Source organism: Hemicordylus capensis, chromosome 8 (assembly GCF_027244095.1).
Source record: "Hemicordylus capensis ecotype Gifberg chromosome 8, rHemCap1.1.pri, whole genome shotgun sequence".
NCBI classification, from domain to species: domain Eukaryota; kingdom Metazoa; phylum Chordata; class Lepidosauria; order Squamata; family Cordylidae; genus Hemicordylus; species Hemicordylus capensis.
Window position 1 is genome coordinate 28,068,772 of NC_069664.1, and position 20,743 is coordinate 28,089,514.

The window sequence follows — 20,743 nt, forward strand, 5'->3', positions numbered from 1 at the left end:
GTGCTCATTTTTGCTTCTGTTTTTATAAGAACAGCCCAGCTGGATCAGGCCCAAGGAAGCCTACCTAGTCCAGCATCCTGTTTCGCACAGTGGCCCACCAGATGTATCTTGGGAGCCCACAGGCAAGAGGTGAGGGAAAACCCTCTCTCTTGCTGCCACTCCCCTGCATCTGGTTGATGATTTATTGTAACTTTATTATCGACTGAACTCCACGCTGGGAGTTTTATACTGAAGAGTGGCCCATAAACGCTCCAAATAAAAACAAACGAACTTAATCCCCTCGGCACTTGCATCTCTTTGCATATCACATTCTGTCGCCTTCAGAGTCCGCTCTCTCACCTGTTCCGTGATCTGGGGGAGCAACAGACCAAACAGCACAGTGCACAGACACAAAGCAAGACACCACGTGGGGCCAAGAGGCTCACCCGCAAGCCAGTCACACAGTTAGGAGCACACAGCAGTCACTGGGTTAGTAGGTTGGGGTAGGTTGAACCTTCACATGCAGACTAATCCCCAAGACAGCGTTAGACTCTGAATGCAACATAGATGGTCTACAAATACAGGGGGAAAAGAGAGAGAGAGAGTGAACAGGCGTGTCCAGTTAAGAAGCTGTGTTTGTTGCTTTTTAAAAATACAAAACACTTGAATGCAAACTTCAACCGGATGATTGAAAAGGAAGGTTTTTGGCTCTCAGAGCCATGCACTTTTAAACATTTGCTCTGCCAACAGGCGGAAACGGCCTTATCAGGTGCAACCAGCTATTTATCTACCCATAGGAAGCTGCCATATGCTGAGTCAGACCACTGGTCCATCTAGCTCAGTATTGTCTACACAGACTGGCAGCGGCTTCTCTAGTGTTGCAGGCAGGAATCTCTCTCAGCTCTATCTGGAGATGCCAGGGAGGGAGCTTGGAACCTTCTGCATGCAAGCATGCAGGTGCTCTTCAAGAGTGGCCCCATCCCCTAAGGGGAAATGTCTTACAGTGCTCATATGCAGTTTCCCATTCAAATGCAAAACCAAGGCAGAGCATGTTTATAGCAACAGGGACAATTCATGTTTGCTCCCACAAGGCCAGCGGTCCTCCCAGGAGTCTACCATTGTCAGACGTCTCCATCAGGTGCTACCAAGGAAATGGCATCCAAGTAAATCTATTGAGACAATTTGGATCTAGTGCCCAGTTACTTAGCACCAAAGCAGGGATGAGCAATCCCAAGGAACCTTAGCCTTGTGCTCTCACTCCTACCCTTGCACAAGGTAACCGACTCCCACTGGTTTCAAGGCAATCATTGCACATGAGGAGGTGGAGGGAGAGTGCAAACCCCAGCTCCTGGACTGCTTAGTCACATCACATCTCATAGTTTGGTGCTATGTTTGAACCACCCCCACTGGAAGCTTCCCACACTGCTACATGTATTCAGTACGAAGCGGTAAATCCTGGGGGTGCTGCCAGGAAAGGGCGAAAGAGAGAGAGGTACAGAGCTGTGCAGAGGGTACACAACAAAACCCACAGAAACCCCTCATTTGGGCTGCCAACTGCAGAGAGAGCTCCTCCATCGACAGGCACAAGCCATACAGAGATCAGCATAATCCCCATGGAGCCCACAATTATCAGGCACGGTCAATCTGCATACTTGGCAGCCACATCCACAAAAAGATCCATCTGAAAGTAGCCTAATAGAGAACTATAGTCACTGCTGCCGAATTGGTTTCTGAAGCCTTAGGGCCAAAAGCACCCAAGGTGTAGGAGATCCATACTGGATTTCCTCAGCCCTCCCCCCCCACCTTTTTAAAAGACTTACCCATATTTACCCAAACAGAAGGAGACTCTGAATTTAAGAAGACGCCTTAAAAGACAGAGGTTAAATACAGGTTATACCTGTGTTTATCCAAAAGAAAGAAGACTTTAAGACAACCCTCCATATTTAACAGGAAAGAGCTGCTGGGGGGGGGGGAGAACCTCATCTTGGATTCGGGTAAATACAGTGTAAGCAGACATAAGGGGAATCAGATTTTGATTGGAGCTATAAAACTGGAGGAGGAGTGTGTGGCAAACTTCCCCATCCCGCCCTTGCTGTTTTTCAAATATTTTCGAAAACAGGACAAACATCAGCTTGGGAAGGGGAAGACCTGGATGAGAAAAACCACACGGAGAGGAAGGGTTAAACTCTCCCTCTCCAAGCAAGCACCTCTGCTCAGATTAAAAAACAGAAGCCCACACAGCTGTTTGTAACCGGGGATGTTCCACATCGCATGTTGCTTGGCCCGAAGGCTTTCGCGACACCCATTCAACCAGAAAGCGCCTGCTCTCTGCCCAGTTTAGTAAATTTGGCCCTCTTTCTTTCTTTCTTTCTTGGCAGGCCTTTCACACATATGCAAACAAAGGCAGTAATTAAAGCTAGCTCTAGACCACCTCATTTGGTTTCACAAGAAATTCCATCACCACCATTGCTGCCCGACCCATGTACCGCTCTCCCAGCTCAGACTGACCCAACTGACAGCACCTAACTGTGAAGGCTATCGTGCAAGTCCAACCGTGGAGAAGGGAGGCCTGAAAATGTGACGCAGCCTGTGTGTAAGAAAACCAGCAACAGATTCTGAAGGTTAGGTTCATTATCACCATCCTGAAAACTCCTAGCTATGAAGTACTGGGCTTTTGGATAGGAGGCTGCAAGGACTCTACCTGTGGGGTCAAAGTCTTGGGCACTGATGCAGCGCTCAACCTTCTGCTTCTTGTCCGCTGGAGACTCTCTGCTCAGGATGCTGCCATGCCTGAATGCAAACAGAAGCAAATGCAGTTTGAAAAGCCATGGAATCATAGGAACAGAGGGAGTTGTCTCTACAAGTCAGAGCACTGGTCCATCTCGCTCAGTATTGTCTACACAGCCTGGCAGCAGCTTCTCCAAGGTTGCAGGCAGGAGTCTCTCTCAGCCCTACCTTGGGGATGCTGTCAGGGAGGGAACTTGGACCCTTCTGCTCTTCCTAGAGGGGCTCCATCCCCTGAGGGGAATCTCTTCCAGTGCTCACACTTCTAGTCTCCCATTCAAATGCAAACCAGAGTGGACTCTGTTTAGCAAAGGGGACAATTCATGCTTGCTGCCACAAGACCAGCTCTCCTCTCACCCTCAGGCCTCCCAAGTCTATTAAATTAAAACCACCACCTACCTCTACAGGACTGTGTGAAGTTCCACCCCCTCCCAACTCTGCTGGGCACTACACTGCACAGTGGGAACCATTGCCTCCACATGGTGCCGGGCGGGGGGGGGGTTGTGCAGAGTACTCAGTTTTGGTTGAAATTTCACGCAGGTCCAAGAAACAATTGGCCAGGGGGCCACATGTAGGGTTGATGGGGGCCCCCACTGCCGCCCACCCTTGGGCCTTACAATGAAGGAGTCTGACCTATGTTATCATCCAACTTTTGAGGAAAGCATGGCTTTAAACTAGGATGTGTGAGACTCCCCACAGATTTCTAAGTAGGGAGCTAGTGTGCAATACAGAAGGTAGACACATGTGGTTCTGCTCGCTCCTTTGACACAGAAGCTATTCTGACAAGGAGAGATCTGGGGGACAGAATACAAAGAACAAGTGGACTGGGAAGCAAGCTGGGAGAGGAACGAAGAGGGTATTGGGTTTTCAGTTGTTGGTTTTTTGCTTTTACTACCAATATCTTAATTAACAGATGTATATGTGGACAAATTTTCAAGAACTTACCTTGTAGGTTTTTTAAGGGGAAACCTGAAAAGCAAGAATAAAAATTAGTGCAATGTAATTTCTTTTCTTTCTCTTTTAATCATGACTAAGAACAGCATGCCAGGTTCCACATTAAAGCAGGAGTTCTCAAACGTGTGTCTCCAGATGCTGTTGGACTACACCTCCCATCATCCCTGGCCACAATGGGAGTTGTAGTCCAACCACCTCTGGGGACCCAAGTTTGAGAACTCCTGCACTGAAGGATTCATGATCAAAGTGGGTAGCTGATCATTTCTAGTCATTCCCTCCATTTTCCAGCTGAACAAAAGTATATTCAGTTTTTGCAAAACAAATGAAGCAACAAGACAAAAAGATGCCGGCTTCATGAACTACATCTGCACATCAAAAATGGATGTGTATTTTCAGTTTGTTGTGTGTCACTCATGAACTGCCCTTCCAAGTAGAGCTTCTCTTGTAGGAATATTTCAATTCTGGACACTCAGAACCCAATTTTGTACAAGGCTGTATAAATAATACTTAGATGTATAATTTTCCCGCAAATATTGTATTCACTGTAGTGCAACTGCAGACATCTCTATAGTGCAGCATTAAACACACACAACATGGGAGCCTGACTCACAAGCAGGAATAAACACAATTCTGTCACTCCTTGGCAGTTCTCTCCACTGTGAAGTGACTGGTTAAACTCCCCCCCACCCCCACCCCCACAGAGTTGTTAACATGTTTGCTTTGAACTGTCTTGAGACTTCAGTTCTAAACTAGTTTAGAAAAGCACTCAGGTGTTTGTTGCCTATGCAATCAGTTGGGCAGCTCCTACACTCAGTAACAGCCTTCATAAAGTCCGTTCCGAGCTGCGGAGCATTCTCACTGCACAATAAAGCAACTGTGCTTGTTTTCATAATGATATTTCCAGGAGGAGCATCAGCATTGATTTTACACCTCCCAAGACTGCAGGAGGGAATCCACCAGAAAGAAGAGCAAATTTGTTCTCGAGTCTGTAGGGGTGAGCACACTCCCAAATGCAGTGCTGGTAACACCACCACCCCCCTCGCCTCCGCCTTTCTTACATGAGAATGCCAGGCTGCAAACGAAGCCGCATGCGTCAAAGGGAGAACCGCTCCAGAGGGATTCTGGGATAGATTCCCGGAAGCTCTAGGGCTGCAAGCCAGCTTCCCCAGCCTCCTTCCCTCCCCCCAACACGAGGGGAGGGAGAGGGAGGGGATATGGAAGCAGGGCAGCTAGTAGGTCATGATCACAGGGGAACCTTTCACAGGCCTACACACATTCAGCCCATTCACTGCAGAGACGGATCTGAGAACGTCTGGTTTCTTCCCTCCAGTACAAAATTCTTTTGCACAGTGCTCAGCAAAGCTAAAAGAAATGACCAAGCTGGACCTATGCCCTGCCTTTGTCAAGACACTGATCAACTCCCTAAAAAAATTTCCTTTTCAGTCATCTCAGAAAGAGTCCACAAAGCAAAGAGCTATGCCATTAAACCAAACAAGACTTTAATGTGTTTATTGTGGAGACTGGAAAACTCTAAACACAGAAAGAATCTCTTTTCACACCAGTTAGCTAATATTAATAGCACTTAAAGGTCTGCTGAAGACATTCTTCTATACCTAAATATCATCTGCATGAGAGATTCCAAGAACTGTAAGAAACTAGATTACATAAGAACTGCCCAGCTCCATCAGGCCCAAGGAAGCCTATCTAGTCCAGCATCCTGTTTCACACAGTGGCCCACCAGATGCCTCTGGGGAACCCACAGGCAAGAGGAAAGGGCATGCCCTCTCTCCTACTGTTGCTCCCCTGCACCTGGTAAACTGCAGTGTGTGTCATTACAAAACACAGAGATTCAGTGCAGGCACCCAAGACAGATTTTTTTTGGGGGGGTGGTGGTGGTTAAATTTGCATTCACTTTGACATCTTTGCCATTTTGTGGGAGGAGAGCTGGTCTAGTGGTAGCAAGCACGAACTGCCCCCTCTTCTAAGCAGGGTCTGCTTTGGTTTGCATCTGGAGGGTTAGGGTTAGGCTCACTACATGTGAGCGCTGTAAGATATTCCCCGTAGGGGATGGGGCCATAGCTCAGTGGGAAAGCATCATTGGTCATAGCATCTCCACACAGAACATCCCAGGTTCATTCCCTAGCATCTCCAGGTAGGGCTGGAAGAGACCCCTGCCTGAAAGCCTGGAGAACCACTGCCAGTCAGCATAGATTATACTGAGCTAATTGGACCAAAGGTCCGACTCAGTAGAAGGCAGTTGCCTATGTTCTTATTTCTCCCAAACATATATTGTTCCTTCATGAACATCCCAGGTTCATTCCCTAGCATCTCCAGGTAGGGCTGGAAGAGACCCCTGCCTGAAAGCCTGGAGAACCACTGCCAGTCAGCATAGATTATACTGAGCTAATTGGACCAAAGGTCCGACTCAGTAGAAGGCAGTTGCCTATGTTCTTATTTCTCCCAAACATATATTGTTCCTTCATGAACATCCCAGGTTCATTCCCTAGCATCTCCAGGTAGGGCTGGAAGAGACCCCTGCCTGAAAGCCTGGAGAACCACTGCCAGTCAGCATAGATTATACTGAGCTAATTGGACCAAAGGTCCGACTCAGTAGAAGGCAGTTGCCTATGTTCTTATTTCTCCCAAACATATATTGTTCCTTCATGAACTGGGATGTCCAGCTGCAAGAGGTGTTAGTCAACAGCAAAGGCACAGTAACATCCTTCTTGGTCTCAAAGCCTTGCTTTTCTCCTTTCCATGGACAGAAACTCCTTTCCCAAAGTGATCACAATCAGGTGCTGACTATGGGATCTTTGTAATGCAAACTGAAAGAACTCTGTCACCCACTTGTTGGCATTCCTCCCCGATTTGATGAACCTGAAGCAACACAATCATGTTTTGGTAGAAGAATTGGACAGCAGACACAGCTGAGAGGTGACTCATAAGGAAATCATTCATGGCATTATTTGCTTTAGATTTCTGGGCTGTTCTACAAACCAATCTGGTCTCCACCTTCAAAGCAGGAACATTCAAGCTTCATGACTTAAGGAAGCCAGAATGTTTATCAAATCATAATTTGCAATTTCAGATTTCCCAGAATCATCAAATGCAGCCCTAGAGATACCTGACTCCGAAGTCATCAAGAATGCCTTTTTATGGATCATCCACTTGAGTTAGGTTTGCTAAAAGACTTGGGGCCAACGAGCCTTCGTTTTGGAAAAGCAGCAACTAGAAACTATGGCAACAGGCATCCAATTCACACATTTTTTCCATTTACATTCTACAGTGCAAATTAAGAATAGACATTGTTTGTCATAACAATATCAGTGAACTCAACGTGCAGAGAGGTGCGGCACATTTAAAAATCAAGCAGAACTAATTTCCAAGCTGCATCAGATCTTCTGCATGGAAATCCCCACAACCAACTTCAAATGTGAGTCACTAAATACTCTCACAAATTTGCCCCTAGACTGTTGGGGGTGTTCTGTGATGAGCTGACCAAAATAAAATAAAATAAAATCAGATGGTATCTAGAAAGGCATGGAAGAGGAATGCAACCAAGGCTGAACCACAGACCCCACCATCTGCAAATAGGGCTGCAACCAACAAACAAATCTATTCCAGACATGCAATGCTGGTTGAGGTAGATGACAAAAGCGGAGAGGGCTGGGGCTACCCACATAAGCAGCAACCCACAGATTTAGGCTTAGCTCACTAAAGGTAAAGTGTGCCGTCAAGTCAATGTCAACTCCTGGCAACCACAGAGCCCTGGGGTTGTCTTTGGTAGAATACAGGAGGGGTTTCCCATTGCCTCCTCCCGCGCAGTGTGTATGTATTTGTTTATTTCGGCCCAAGGCCAGCATAACCCGCGCAGTATGAGATGATGCCTCTCAGCATCTTCCTATATCACTGCTGCCCAATATAGGTGTTCCCCATAGTCTGAGAAACATACTAGCAGGGATTCGAACCGTCAACCTCTGGCTTGCTAGTCAAGTCATTCCCCCTGCTGTGTCATTAAGTGGCAAGCCAGCTATTATTTGCGCTTGCCACCAGCCTTCTTTCTTTCTCCAAACCCTTTCTGTTTCTTAGGAGAGTTGTGGGTCTTTGGGCACTGGCACTGGGATATGGAGATGGTAAGAAACTGGGGGAAGTCCTCGCCTCTTCCTCAGGATCCCTGCTGTTTATTACCTTCTCAAAACTGGCAGTGGAAATGCGACCTCTGGGGAGGAGATCTGTGTGGCGTTGGGTGTCCTGCTCATCAGTGGGCTGGGGGCACTTGCCACTGGAGAGCTGGCAAGTGGGTTGGCTGATGCCTGCCCAGAACCTTGACGTTGGATTCCAAGCTCCGAGATCCCCCATGCACTACAAGGAAGCCACTGCACTGTGCTACTGCTTTGGCCATTATACACATCATGTGAGGGGACTGTGCCCCTCGGCAGGAAACTAGCTCCAGAGCTACCACACCGTGGCTTTGGATGCAGCATTCAAGCTGTATGAATCACATCCCGGGAACTTCCTCTGCAAAACCCCAACTCAGTCAAGATTTCAGTCAAGATGCTCTCAAGTGCCTCAGCAAGGTGCTTTTTATTTGTGTGTTTTTGCTGGTCACCAAGTCCAAGGCTGATCCTTTTCCTTCCAACAGAGACATTAATATCTATCTCAGCAGCCGGGTGAGAGGGAGGCTGGAGACGGAGGGGGCGGGAGCATGGAAGCCGTGCGACTGGAGTCTCGGCCACAGTCCGGCCATTCAGCCCCTGTCCAGAGCAAGTGCCTCAGCACTGTTCCATGACACAAGTCCTTGGATTTTTCCAAGAGCTGATGTCAGGGCTTTTCACAGAGAAAGAACTGCATTTATCGAGCAGGCAAGGAAGGAGGGCTTCCCCGGCAGCAACCCTCAATGTGGTCATTGTGCTGATCTGGAGCCAGAGCCCTGTGAGTGGCTTTTGAGTCGCTGCAGAAATTCTGCTTAGAAGAGGGATGTTTTACAGCCAAACAGTTCCACCATCAAATACAGTCCTTCCCCAAAGAGATCAATTTCTACCATGGGCAGCTCACTCCACAACCAAGGCCATAAGCTATTTTAGTCTCACTGACGCCAAATGGAGCTAGACCAGTCTATATCCCAGCACTCTCAGCGCCTCCAGTTGTGAATTACAATCTTATAAGTATTGTGGCACCAAAACTTTCACCGCTGAGGATTCTAAAGAGCATGTTTTCCCTGCACAGAACACAGTAGGATTATTCTCACAACCAGAAAAGCCCTCACACCTGCCCCACTTGGGATTGGGTAATCTGACTTTGCTACTCAGGTCCAAACTGATGTAGGAGGAAAACAACTCTAATCCTGGGTGGTCGTCTGCATGCTCAATAGGTTTTTAAAAACAATTCTGGCTGCCGATGGCTGTCAGGACCATAGAGTCCTGTGTAAAGCAGGGTGAGGCAGAGCAGAGCTGCTGCAGTACTGAAAACTGCCTCCTCACTGCTCCCGCAATGCACTGTGGGATGCTGGAAGACCAGCCTCATTTTCTTCCCTCTCTCCGAGCGCAGAGCTGCCCAATCATGTGGGGGTCGGGTAAGTAAACCCAACCTGGGACTTGCGTTATATGGGAGGCATGGGGTACAAGCATACCTCCCACCTACGATTGTGAGACAGTGCTTAATCATTGCCTGCTATCTATCAAGGAGGAATTAAAATGTCACACACGCACCCCTCTACAACTATTATATAATGTTGGTTCATTTTTAAAATTTCCAAAAGAGTTTTAAAGTCAGTTCTGAAAAATATGAACCTGAAGCAATCAGCCAAGTTCTTCAGATAAAAAGAACACATCAAAATCACAAGACTGAAAGCAAATTGCACTGACAAGTAGGGCAGAAGTTCTCGAAACCTGGGGTTCAGAGACTAAATTAAACGATGGCTTACAGCAAACCAACTGCCCATGTGAGATCGGTGCCATGTTTCTGGCTGGGAGAAGAGGATGTGAATTCAGCTATGTTATTTTCAAAGAAAAAGTGCAGACAAAGCATTTAGGTAAATCATTAATACTGTTCTCAATTAAGGATCTTGTGTCAACCACTAAGTTTAGGCAGTAAGAAAATGAGGATGGATGTGTTCAGGCAGCAAGAAAGAGGGAGATAAAATCTTCATTTTCCAATGAAATCAGAGGCATTAATCTCAATGCTCACTTAATGAAATTATAGAGATAACAAGGACATCTGAAACATTTTCACCATATCTACATCAAAACTGACAAGCTTGTATACATTCTAACTAACTCAGTCAACTCTATTGCAATGCTTTGGAAGTAAAAGACTCAAACTGTACACTCATTTAGGCTCTGCTCTTTGAATGCTTTTTCAGAGTATTAAAATCTGTACTTTGTAAAGTACCTTGTGAAACAGCTACTAAACACTTGCATAAAACCTTGCATAACCAACGGCAATTTTGACGACAGAGAAGGAGGAAGAAAAGATTCAACAAATGATGTTCTGTACAGACACGCGCCTGGAACATCAGAACTTAACACGTGTGTTTGGAACTGACCAGAGGAAACCCGTAAATATGTACAGTCTTGAAGCCCCATTAGGGAATGTTGTGCATTGTATACCTTCAATTAAAAATATATAAAAAATAAATTATTTCAACTCACAGTGAGCAGTGCTATCTAGAAAACCCCAGCCAGTGAAAAATCTGAAGAAGAATACAGTGAAAGCAAGGTGGAATCCTCACTAATTGCTCAGTGGATAAACAAAGTAAGAACAACAATGACCACCTCACATGACAAGACTGGGAACCTGTTTCCAATTTAACAACCAGAAATAATTTGTTGGTCAAATAAGCCATTTAGGGTTGCTGCAGTAAAGATAATACAGAGCAACAAGGAGAAGCAAAGCTTAATGGGAATTCGGACATTTGGACAGAGCTAGAAGGTACAAGAGGAAAGCTGTGAAACCCTTGTGGAAGAAAGAGAGAGAGCGAGAGAGAGAGCGTGCGCTTCCCTCATCTTTTGAAGGGACTGGGAAACAGGGTATTCAAGCCCAACATAAACTCCATCCTCCACAACTGACCATTCATGCTCTGCACTTACTTATATCATATGCAAGGTGACCTTTCTTTCAAAGTCTGAATAGTAGCACTTTCCACACATGCTCAGTAGCCAGAGCAAGATATGTGGGTTATGGCTGAAAGCCTTCTATTGATGTTTGTATTCCAGAGCATACTACTTTATGCCACTGAAAGCAGAGGTCAGACCAACAAGGACTACAAGCAGATATGTTTGGAACTTTGGGTGTATCTGTTGATATGCTGCAGGTCTAAGATCCAGCCAATAGTGGTTATTAATATTTTAAACCTTACTTCTTCTACAACAATATTGTCTTGTCCCACCCAGTTAAACAGAGTGTTTTGAAGAAAGCATGCCTACAATGTTGATGCTACCATTTTGAATTTGCTTAACCATCAAGAGAGGCTGTGCTAGTTTTTGTCTCCAGTTTTTTGGGATAGCAGGTTATTTCCGTGGGATCCTACCAACATAATGTATCCAGGTAAAACATCTTGACTGAATTGATGCTGAATGATGTTAGCTACATTCAAACATTTGGGAGGTATCATGTACCCTTCCAGAATCTTCTTGGATCTCAAGCTTGATATGAATTTGGCCTCTTTCTGTAGGTGGTGCTTCAGGACTAGATCTGATTTAAATGAATACATTTAGAGAGGAACATGTGAACAGTACTCCCTTCCCATTTAGAAAATACCCACCCAAGGCAAGATTTCCATTTTTCTAGGGGAACCTGCATATAATTTGAACTTTGCTGGTAATAGCACCAATCTGCCAAATATTGTGGCGTCTGTGGCTACTGGAGATACGTCAAGATCAACTTGTGTTTGTTCTTGCAATAAATTTCTTCTCTTTTTCCTTCAGAAGGTTTTTATATGCCTTGTGACACTGAACTAAACACTGGGCAGAGGAAGGAGAATAACTCATTCTTACTGTTTTAGGTAATTTAGATTGTGTGTAGAAGCACTTGCTATTCTAGCAGCTTAACTACCCATTGGTGTAACTTTCTGGTGAACTCAGAGAGAGATCAGGTTCTGAATGTATATCTTCATACTGGCTTAATGTATTGCCTTCTGAAAGTATATTTTTCCAGAGGGTAAAAGGATCCATTATTTTAGGAACATAGAAAGTTGCTTTATACCGAGATAGTCCCTTGGTCCATCGAGCTCAGTATTCTCTACACTGACTGGCAGTGGCTCTCCAAAGTTTCAGGCAGGATCTTTCTCAGGGAGATGCCAGGGATTGAGTCTAGGATCTTCTGCATGCAAGAATTGCTCTATGACTGAGCTATATCCCCATCCCCCTAAGGCAGGGCTAGCCAACTGCTGCCCTCCAGCTGTTTTTGGACTACAGCTTCCAGCATCCCCAGCCACAGTGGCCAATAGTCAGGGATGACGAAAGTTGTAGGCCAACATCTGTAGGAGGGCCGAAGTTGATGCTCTCCTGCAACTGGTATTGAGAGGCGACTTAGCCCTGCCCTAAGGGGAATCTCTTACAGCAGACAGCATTCACATGTAGTCACCTACCCAAATGCAAACCAGGGCAACTCTGCTTAGCAAGGGGGACACTTCATGCTTGCTGCCACAAGACCAGCTCTCCTCCCTAATTTTCCCTGTATGGATTCTTCAAGCCGGGAGATTTCATTTTGTTTGGATCTAATTACAGCATACTTTGTTTGTAAATGGATTCTGGACACACAGGTCTCCTAGGGTACTTACCAACTGCCAATGATTGATTCCCACTTTTCATTTTTATCAATAACTGTAAAAAGAGCTGCATAATGATTCTGGACAAGGTGGCACAATCTATTGCATTTTGGGCTCTATACAGTGTACTGTACTTGACTTAAACTGCAGGGTAGAGAGGGGGAGAATTCATTCTATGTATGCATATTAAATCTTGATCCAGATTTTTCAGAGTAAGATCTTCTGGCACCAGGAGAATAAGAATACTAAGATGGGAAAGCAAGTTGTGGAAACAGGGTGGGCAGGGGTGTGAGGAGAAGGGAACAGTATTTCCCTAGCCAAAGATTAGGATCTGATGGGCCATCTACTCTATTCCATAGTTGTAATGAATTCAGCATTTTCACACAGAAGGCAAGAACACAAACGGATTCTGGCTGGGTGGCAAACGGCATGCTGGATTTATGTCCTCTCCATATTGGGAGGGGAGGTATTCTGAAAACCCAGGGGGAAATTGACAAGGACCCCCTGACCCTAAGGCTTTGAGACATCATCTTTCCTGTACAGAGAACCCCCGACAGCACTCTGAGATTTTCAGTTACATTCACCATGTAATGTTTGTTATTGTACCTCTGGCTGTCTACAGTGGGTTGGCCGTGGTTATAACCCTCAGTTCAACTACATCCAGTGAACCAAGGTTGAGAACTCCTGATCTGGAGGCCACTTTTGCAGAAGCCAATTCAGAAGACCGCAAATGCTGGATGTTAACAAGCAAGAAGATGGGTCTGGGAGGAGATGATCCTGCAGTTATCCTGGGCCTAAAGTGTAAAGGACTTTAAAGGGAAACAACAGCACCTTGAATTTAGCCACAAATCAAACTGGTAACCAATGGAACTCATATGGGATTCCCACTGTGCTCTCCCAAAAGCTGGTGGGCCGCCATTTCCAGGGCAGCTGCAGTTTCCAAACACCTTTCAGGGACAGCCCCACATACAGCACACTGAAGAGGAAGAGTTTTGATAGCAATGAACAAAGGAGGGGTGAAGGAGGAAACAGGGACACACCTGTTCCAGTAAGGATGCCAAAATATATTGTGAAATCTTAAATAGAAGTAAAATACAAACAAGTACATTGTGCTCAATTTGCATTTCCGCTGTCCTGATTCATCTTCATACTACTTGCCGTTCTCAACAAACAAAAAAGCAACCAAAAAGTCAAAGTAAAAAAATTCAGAAATCATTGCTGTCGGACAACAGACATACAAATAATCCAGATCCTTTGCTCAAGCATCTTCTGCTAAACCAGGGGCAGGCGACCTTGGCTCTCCAGCTGTCGTTGAACTACAACTCCCATCATCACCAGCCACATTGTGGATGGGAGTTGGATGATTGTGGCTGGAGATGATGGGAGTTGTAGGTCAACATCAGCAGAGAGCCAAGGTGGCCTAACCCATGCTAAACCATTGTTAATCAAAAAAATGTCCTGAAAAGGAAAAAGGCTCAATTCTGTCCAGCAGACAGGTAAAAGCTCATAGTGCATAGCCTGGTCAAACACAACAGTTTTACATACCAAGCTGAGAGTATTGAGAACACTGACTTTCTAAGGGAAGGGGAAAAAACACAACTCCTTTAGTAACCATTTCCCCTCAAGGAAATTATTTCTCAGCATCCCCACCCATTACATCTAACCTGACATCTTTTCATTAACAGACACAACTGCAAACAGATACGGCGATGCCGTATCACAAAGCCATGCAGCGGCTTCTCCACGCATGTCACTATAGTGATGGTATGAGAACAATTAGCTCTGTGCGTATTCTGAACCAGCAATATTATTCAGAATGTGAATTGCCAATCTATCCCCACCCCATGATTTTAAAAAAGGGAAAAAAGATCAGCAGTAATCCAGCACAATGATCCTGGCAGCGGTCGAGTTTTGGTTTTCAGGCAACGCTCCCTCCGTCTCAGAAGCATGTGTCAAGTCTATTAAATAAACCATAGACTTTTAAAATACAAGTACCTGGAACCCCGATGCATTCCTTATTTTAATTTGAGTGTACTGGTTGCTAAGCACAGTCCTTTTTTTGCCCTGCTACAGAGAAGTAAATAAAGGAGACAGACACACACATGCATGTTGTATTCAGAAACACTGAAGGAGGCAATTTAGTAAGCACTGAACAATAACTGCTCAAATCACACGGCACTAAGGGATATCAAGACGTTTCATCCACAGGTAAACCACAGAGCTGGCCAAGTGAGTCAAAAAGCTTGCATTTGGCTCAGGATCCAGGCGTGAAAGAAGGGTAGCACTGCTAACTGCCTTCTCTGTGCAAGGCATCTTTTCTAGCTGTCAAAACCTTTGTTCTCAATCTGAGGCCAAGCTCATCTTTTAAAATAATAATAATAAACATGCTTTTAAAAGTCAGAGTTAAACCACAAAAGAACAAACGCACAATTGCAACACAGCCATGTACTACTAAAATCTCTCTCCAAACTCCCTTTTTGTTTTTGCCATCAAGAAACATTCTTTTATTAGCCAGCACCCAGAAAAGCTGTTTACTGTCTTCCTTAACCACATCACACATCACAGCAAGGAGACAAAGAATTTCAGATTACCTGGATTGAAAAGAGGGAGTGGGGAAAATTCAGAAGACAGACAGCAAAAGCTATTTCCGATGACCACGCAGGGCCAAATCCTCCAAGAAGACCAGTCACCCTCTCTGGTTTGTTGGGGGGGGGGTCCTCTTTCAAAAGGCTCAGCTGATATTCCTGGAAAGGCATTTGGCCAAGAGGTGGAGTTTCTTCCTCCCTCCTCCCTCCCCGTCATTATCTCAGCTAAGGCTCAACACTGCGCTGCTAATGGACAGGCAGAAAACAGCATCTATAGGCTTCCTCTAGAGAGAGTCCTCTCATCTGATACAGTAAAGAGGGTTTAAACTTGAGCATGCCGGGGTCTTGAAGGGCAGCTGAATTAAAAATAGAATTGGGAAATCTTATTCCCATAGTAGGCAGTGGGGGCATGGAATCCACCAATGTAGAAGTCTTGAAATGGGTTAGAGGCTGCTGTACGTAACCTTTTTAATGGCATTTACATCAATTCCCAGGTGCCAGGGAGCCCTGGGGCCTAGAAATTTAGCCTTGGCACCTAGCCTAGGATATTCAGAGGAAGAGATGTTTAAAATTTAATAAAAATCTTTGTCCCAGACAGCCCTCTTTCTGTCCTAAGTATGTTACTTGTAAGGGGATATCATCACAACTTCAGATCTACCATTCTATTATTTACCTCTTTTTCAGAGTGAACCAGATCCACTAGCCTCCCAAAATAACAAGCGCAAGATATAGCTAAATAAGCCTGGTTCACACAGTCATCTGAATCTATGTTTAATGCGGGTAACACAATTGGGTAACTGTGGGTTAGCACAGTTGTGTGGATGCATGCCAAGGTGGTAATCTCAGATTCATCTTGGGCCATAAAACCACCTTGGTGTGGATTCATGCAATCGAGCTAATGTCAGTAATCCACATTAAATCTAGATTTAAATGATTGTGAGGACCAGGCCTTAGTTGGACACTGGACAACTTCTTCCCTTGCTTCACTGTCCCTCACTCTCCACTTTTTGCTCTTAGCTTCCCTGGATCGCCCACCTGGCTGTGCTCCTGGCTACTCTGGGGACCAGCTCCAATTCTATTTGGTGCTCAGCCCAACTGCTTCCCCAATTCCCAATCCTGTCTTTGCACTCATCTAATGCTTCTGGCTCTCTCTACCAGCTTAGAACCCTTCTGTGTGCAGGCTTGGTTAAACCCCCAAGGGCTTACACCTGGCCAGTGGGACTTACGTGAGTAACAAGATGCAGGAATCCCATCCCTTCCTCCTGCAAGGGAGGATGGAGGTCAGCGGGTCAGTACAGAGAGCCAGCCAGCTCACAGCTCTTCCGGCGACTTGACCCATTCAGCCCTGGGGAAGGAGGGCAGCGGTGGAAGGACTGTTTTCTTTTTCTGCCCCAATAAACCTAATTAGGATTGTGAGCAGTGCTGGCGGGAGAGAAATTTCTTCACGCTACACTGTCTGTTTGTGTTTGATTAATTTAAATCTTTCCAAGGCTCTAACCATGCCCCAGGCAACAGTATTGCTGGAGCTCCGTTAACAAGGATCGCTGCAATTGACGACAACAACAAGAAGGGGAGAAAATAAATAAATAGATAGATAGATAGATAGATAGGGAAGAGGGAAACTCTCCAGGCTTCCCCCTGAAATCATTTAGCATCATGGACACGGCTTCAACAGTTTGAACTGAACGCCGTTCAAAGTAACATCACTTTTGCTGGGGATGGGAACAAGACAACTGGTTGGAACACAGACATGACCAGCAATGGAAGTGGGAAGTGGGGCACCCGGCTTCTTCACACTCTTCCTAAAAATCACAAGGCCCAGCTGCACACCACTACAGTTTAGAGGAGCTTTAAGATAAAAGCAAAATGGTACTGACTGACAGAACAAAGGCTTCTCATCCCAACATTAGACAGAACTCGATCCCAAGCCAAGATCAAAGATACCCAAGACTGACACTCTCTATTTAAAATTTTTTTTAAAAGGTCAAAGAACGAGGTAAAATGAAATTTGGGGCAGCTCCAAAATGTGAGGCAATGAACTCATAGGATGCTACCAAGAAGCAGGGACTAAGCTAAATAGTCCCAAATCCCACCCACCCCACTCCCCAATACACATGATGACTACAGAGCACCTGTGTGTGGAGAAGCAGCATAAGCCCTATTCCCATGTTATGTTCCACATTTGTACAAGTGTACAAACGCACAGAGGCACAGCTATTCACAATGTTATGCTGAACACAGGTACAGCAGTACACTTCCTACTTGTACCATGCATTTGAGGGGCCTGTACCTAGGTTCACTTTTAAAATGAACACACCCATTCACACACAAACACATGTATGCAGACATCCGTACACTCGCAACACATCATGTACACCTAAGGGTACAGTGCTGCTTACAACATGGTGGTGGGTCTCTCATCCAGGAGACCTGAGTTTAAAATGTCAGTTCAGTGATAAGCGGTATGGGCCTGGGCATTATCCTTTACCTCACAGGGCTTCAGGGAATGTCTTCTTAATTCCTAGAAGGTTCCACCTCTCCACAGGCACACTCTGGTCCATACAGAGGCTGTGATGAAGAACAAAAAACCCCAACTTGTTCTGGAAGGAGACCTGTTCCTCATTCTTTACATTTCTCTCATGCATTGAATAACCGCATTACCTCAGTTCCCCTAGTTGTAAACAGGTATAATGTTACTTGCTTCTGGTGAACCTCTGAGGATTAATGGAACTTCTGGCAGTGTTTGTCTCCTTTGACGCTTAGGACAGGGATTCTCAACCTTGGGTCTCCAGAAGTTATTGGACTTCAACTCCCATAATCCTCAGCCCCAATGGCTTTTGGTTGGGAATTATGGGAGTTGAAGTCCAATAACATCTGAGGATCCAAGGTTGAGAATCCCTGGCTTAGGAGACAAGTGAAATATTCATATATCAAACATTTCTTGTACATTCATCAGCTTTGACTAGTTTTAGCTGTCTAGTGTAAGGATGTGAAGGGCAGTGTTACATAGGAAGTTGCCATTTACTGAATCAGACCATTGGTCTGTCTAGCTCAGTATCGTCTTCACAGACTGGCAGAGGCTTCTCCGAGGTTGCAGGCAGGAATCTCTCTTAGCCCTATCTTGGAGATTCCACTAGGGAGGGAACTTGGAACCTAGATGCTCTTCCCAGAACGGCTCAATCCCCTAAGGGGAATATCTTACAGTGCTCACATGTAGTCTCCCATTCAAATGCACCCAGAATGGACCCTGCTTAGCTAAGGGGACAAGTCATGCTTGACCAGCAGCTCCCAGAATCCCTAGCTGCAATGGGCTTTGACTGAGAATGCTGTGAGTTGTAGTCAACAACATCTGGGATTTTCTGTTAGAGGGAACACTCATGAAGGGCCAGGGGATGGCGTTTTGTGTCCCTTTTCTGGGGGGGGGGGGAACAGGGCTCCCTTCTGCCTGCCCCCTCACCCCCATTTTTCTAGGTTATAATACTGTCGTCAACTGGCATTTTAAAATGGTGATGTGTGTAAGGAGGCTGGAATAACAAACACAAAAAAGCAGTATATATATTTTTAAATGCTTTTATAATAGCTTCATGTTCCTGGGCCAGCAGGGAACAGAGCACTCAAAACCTGAGTCTGACTTCATTTGCAAACAAGACTCCTTTTGAAATCATTATTTGCGGGGGAGCTCAGCGTCTGGGTCTGCAAGGAGATTGTGCAACTTGGCAAGGTGACTGTGCCGATTCATTCCTGCAGCTTCCGATGCTGCAAAACCACATGCACATTCCTACCCCTCCGTATACACACCTGATATCAGCATCCCAATGGGTGACTGAATTACTGAACCATGAATCCTAAATGCTCCAAGATGCCACGGTATGGACATTTCTAGCCGTGATGGCCAAAAACCAAACAGATGGGGGAACCTGAGTGATGCTCAGTGGCGTCTCTTAGGGGAAAGACCCAGGTTGTAGCTCTGTGCAGGCATGTGGGGCTGAATCCAATAAGAATCTAAGTACAAAAGAACAGCACATTGTATGTTCGATGATTGTGGTTGTGTGTTGTCCAGCCAGAAAAACTAGTCATGCAGTGACAGGCATGAATTGACCCCTTTGCTAAGCAGGGTCCATCCTGATTTGCATTTGTATGGGTGACTACATGTGAGCACTGCCAGCTGTAAAATATTGCCCGTAGAGGATGGAATCATAACTCAGTAGTAGAGCTTGCATGCAGAAGGTCCCAGGTTCAAAAGCTGGAATATCCAGGTGGGGTTGGGAGAGACTCCTGCCTACAACCTTGGAGAAGCTGCCGCCAGTCAGTGTAGAGAATACCGAGCTAGATGGACCAAGGGTCTGACTTGGTAGACGGCAGCTTCTTATGTAGAATATTCCAAGTTTTGGTCAGACCATTAAAGATACTGGTGTGAAATAATCAGAACTTCCTTTATTCTCAAAAAGCTAAGTGGGGAGAGATGGATCTGAAGTGGGGACTGACCACAGTGGAAGATGTGCATGTGACAAAGGACAGCATGACTGCCCTCCATTTTTACAATGGGTCATCTCGGAGGGCTGAACTAGGCTTCTATTTATTATACACCTGCATTTTAGCAAGAGAACATCAACCTCCTAGAGACAGATATGTTTAGATTGTCAAAATCAAAAATGAAACATACCAATGGCTTAAATTCTGTGGAAATGCCATGATCTCTACGCACCATGAGTTACGTCAAAGAAGGCTGCTTCCCTGGAATGTTTCAAATGCCAGGAAATGTTTTTTGTTTTGTTTTTAACAGAAATATAAAAGAATCAGGGCCATTTGTTCAGTGTATTCCCGCTACCCGTCCTCCCGTTGCGGCTCCTGATCCTCGTCCTTTTGTTTCCACTCTGGCCTTTGCTTTCTCCCTCACACACCCTTTGTGGATAAAAAGGAACTCTGGCGTGATCCCGGAAAGAGCAAGCCAAGCAAACTGGAACTTGTAAAAACGACGACAAGGCAAGGGGGCTCGCCTGCTGATCAGAACAAGATACGGGAAATATTTATGTGGAATTCACAGACCTTTACCCCAAATATGGAGCCAGGCATGGAAAATGAGCAGCTTCCCAGAGCTCCGCTGAACGGAGCCTGGAAGATCCCCAAGGAATAGGAGCTACAGAACAGGGAAGGAGTACAGTCTAACTAACTAAAAAGACACTGGCTTCCCTTCTGCAAAGATGTCTATAAGTCTTAGCAGTGTTCACCACTCAACACCAGCATACTAAGGTGGAAACCGAAAGGCATCTTATAAGAAAGGAAAGCCTGGAGGATTTACCAGTTACCCTGCTAAATGAGGAAAGCGGCACCTTCAGTAGTAGTGATTTTCTTGCATTTAGCAGGGGGAGAGCAACTGTCCCCATACAATCCCGGCAGAGCGCCAGTGGTTGTTGCTGGTTTACTTTGTGTTTCTTTTTAGATCGTGAGCCCCTTGGGGACAGGGATGCAACTTTATTATTTTATTTATTATTTCTCTATGTACACCACTTTGATAAATATACGACTATGAATATTTATATACTTGCTTTTCAACAAAAACTATTCGCAGTCATTGACATTTGCAAGCAGGAAGCAATTGCCATGGATGAGTAGAGATAGCATAAGAATAAACCCCTTATTTCTCCACAATTTTCAGACAGGAAAAAAACAGAAA

The 20,743-nt window shown here is 45.4% G+C and overlaps 1 protein-coding gene across 3 annotated transcripts in view; it reads right to left on the reverse strand.

The window, feature by feature from the left end:
- Positions 1–20,743, reverse strand: part of ARHGEF12 (Rho guanine nucleotide exchange factor 12) — a 100,027-nt gene that overhangs the window by 57,591 nt on the left and 21,693 nt on the right. For all 3 annotated transcript variants that reach the window (XM_053269178.1, XM_053269177.1, XM_053269176.1), the window contains exons 2-3: positions 3,709–3,732; positions 2,681–2,769 (exon numbers count right to left, since the gene is read on the reverse strand). In XM_053269178.1, coding sequence (XP_053125153.1) covers positions 2,681–2,769; positions 3,709–3,732 — 113 coding nt within the window. The remainder of the gene's footprint in view (positions 1–2,680; positions 2,770–3,708; positions 3,733–20,743) is intronic.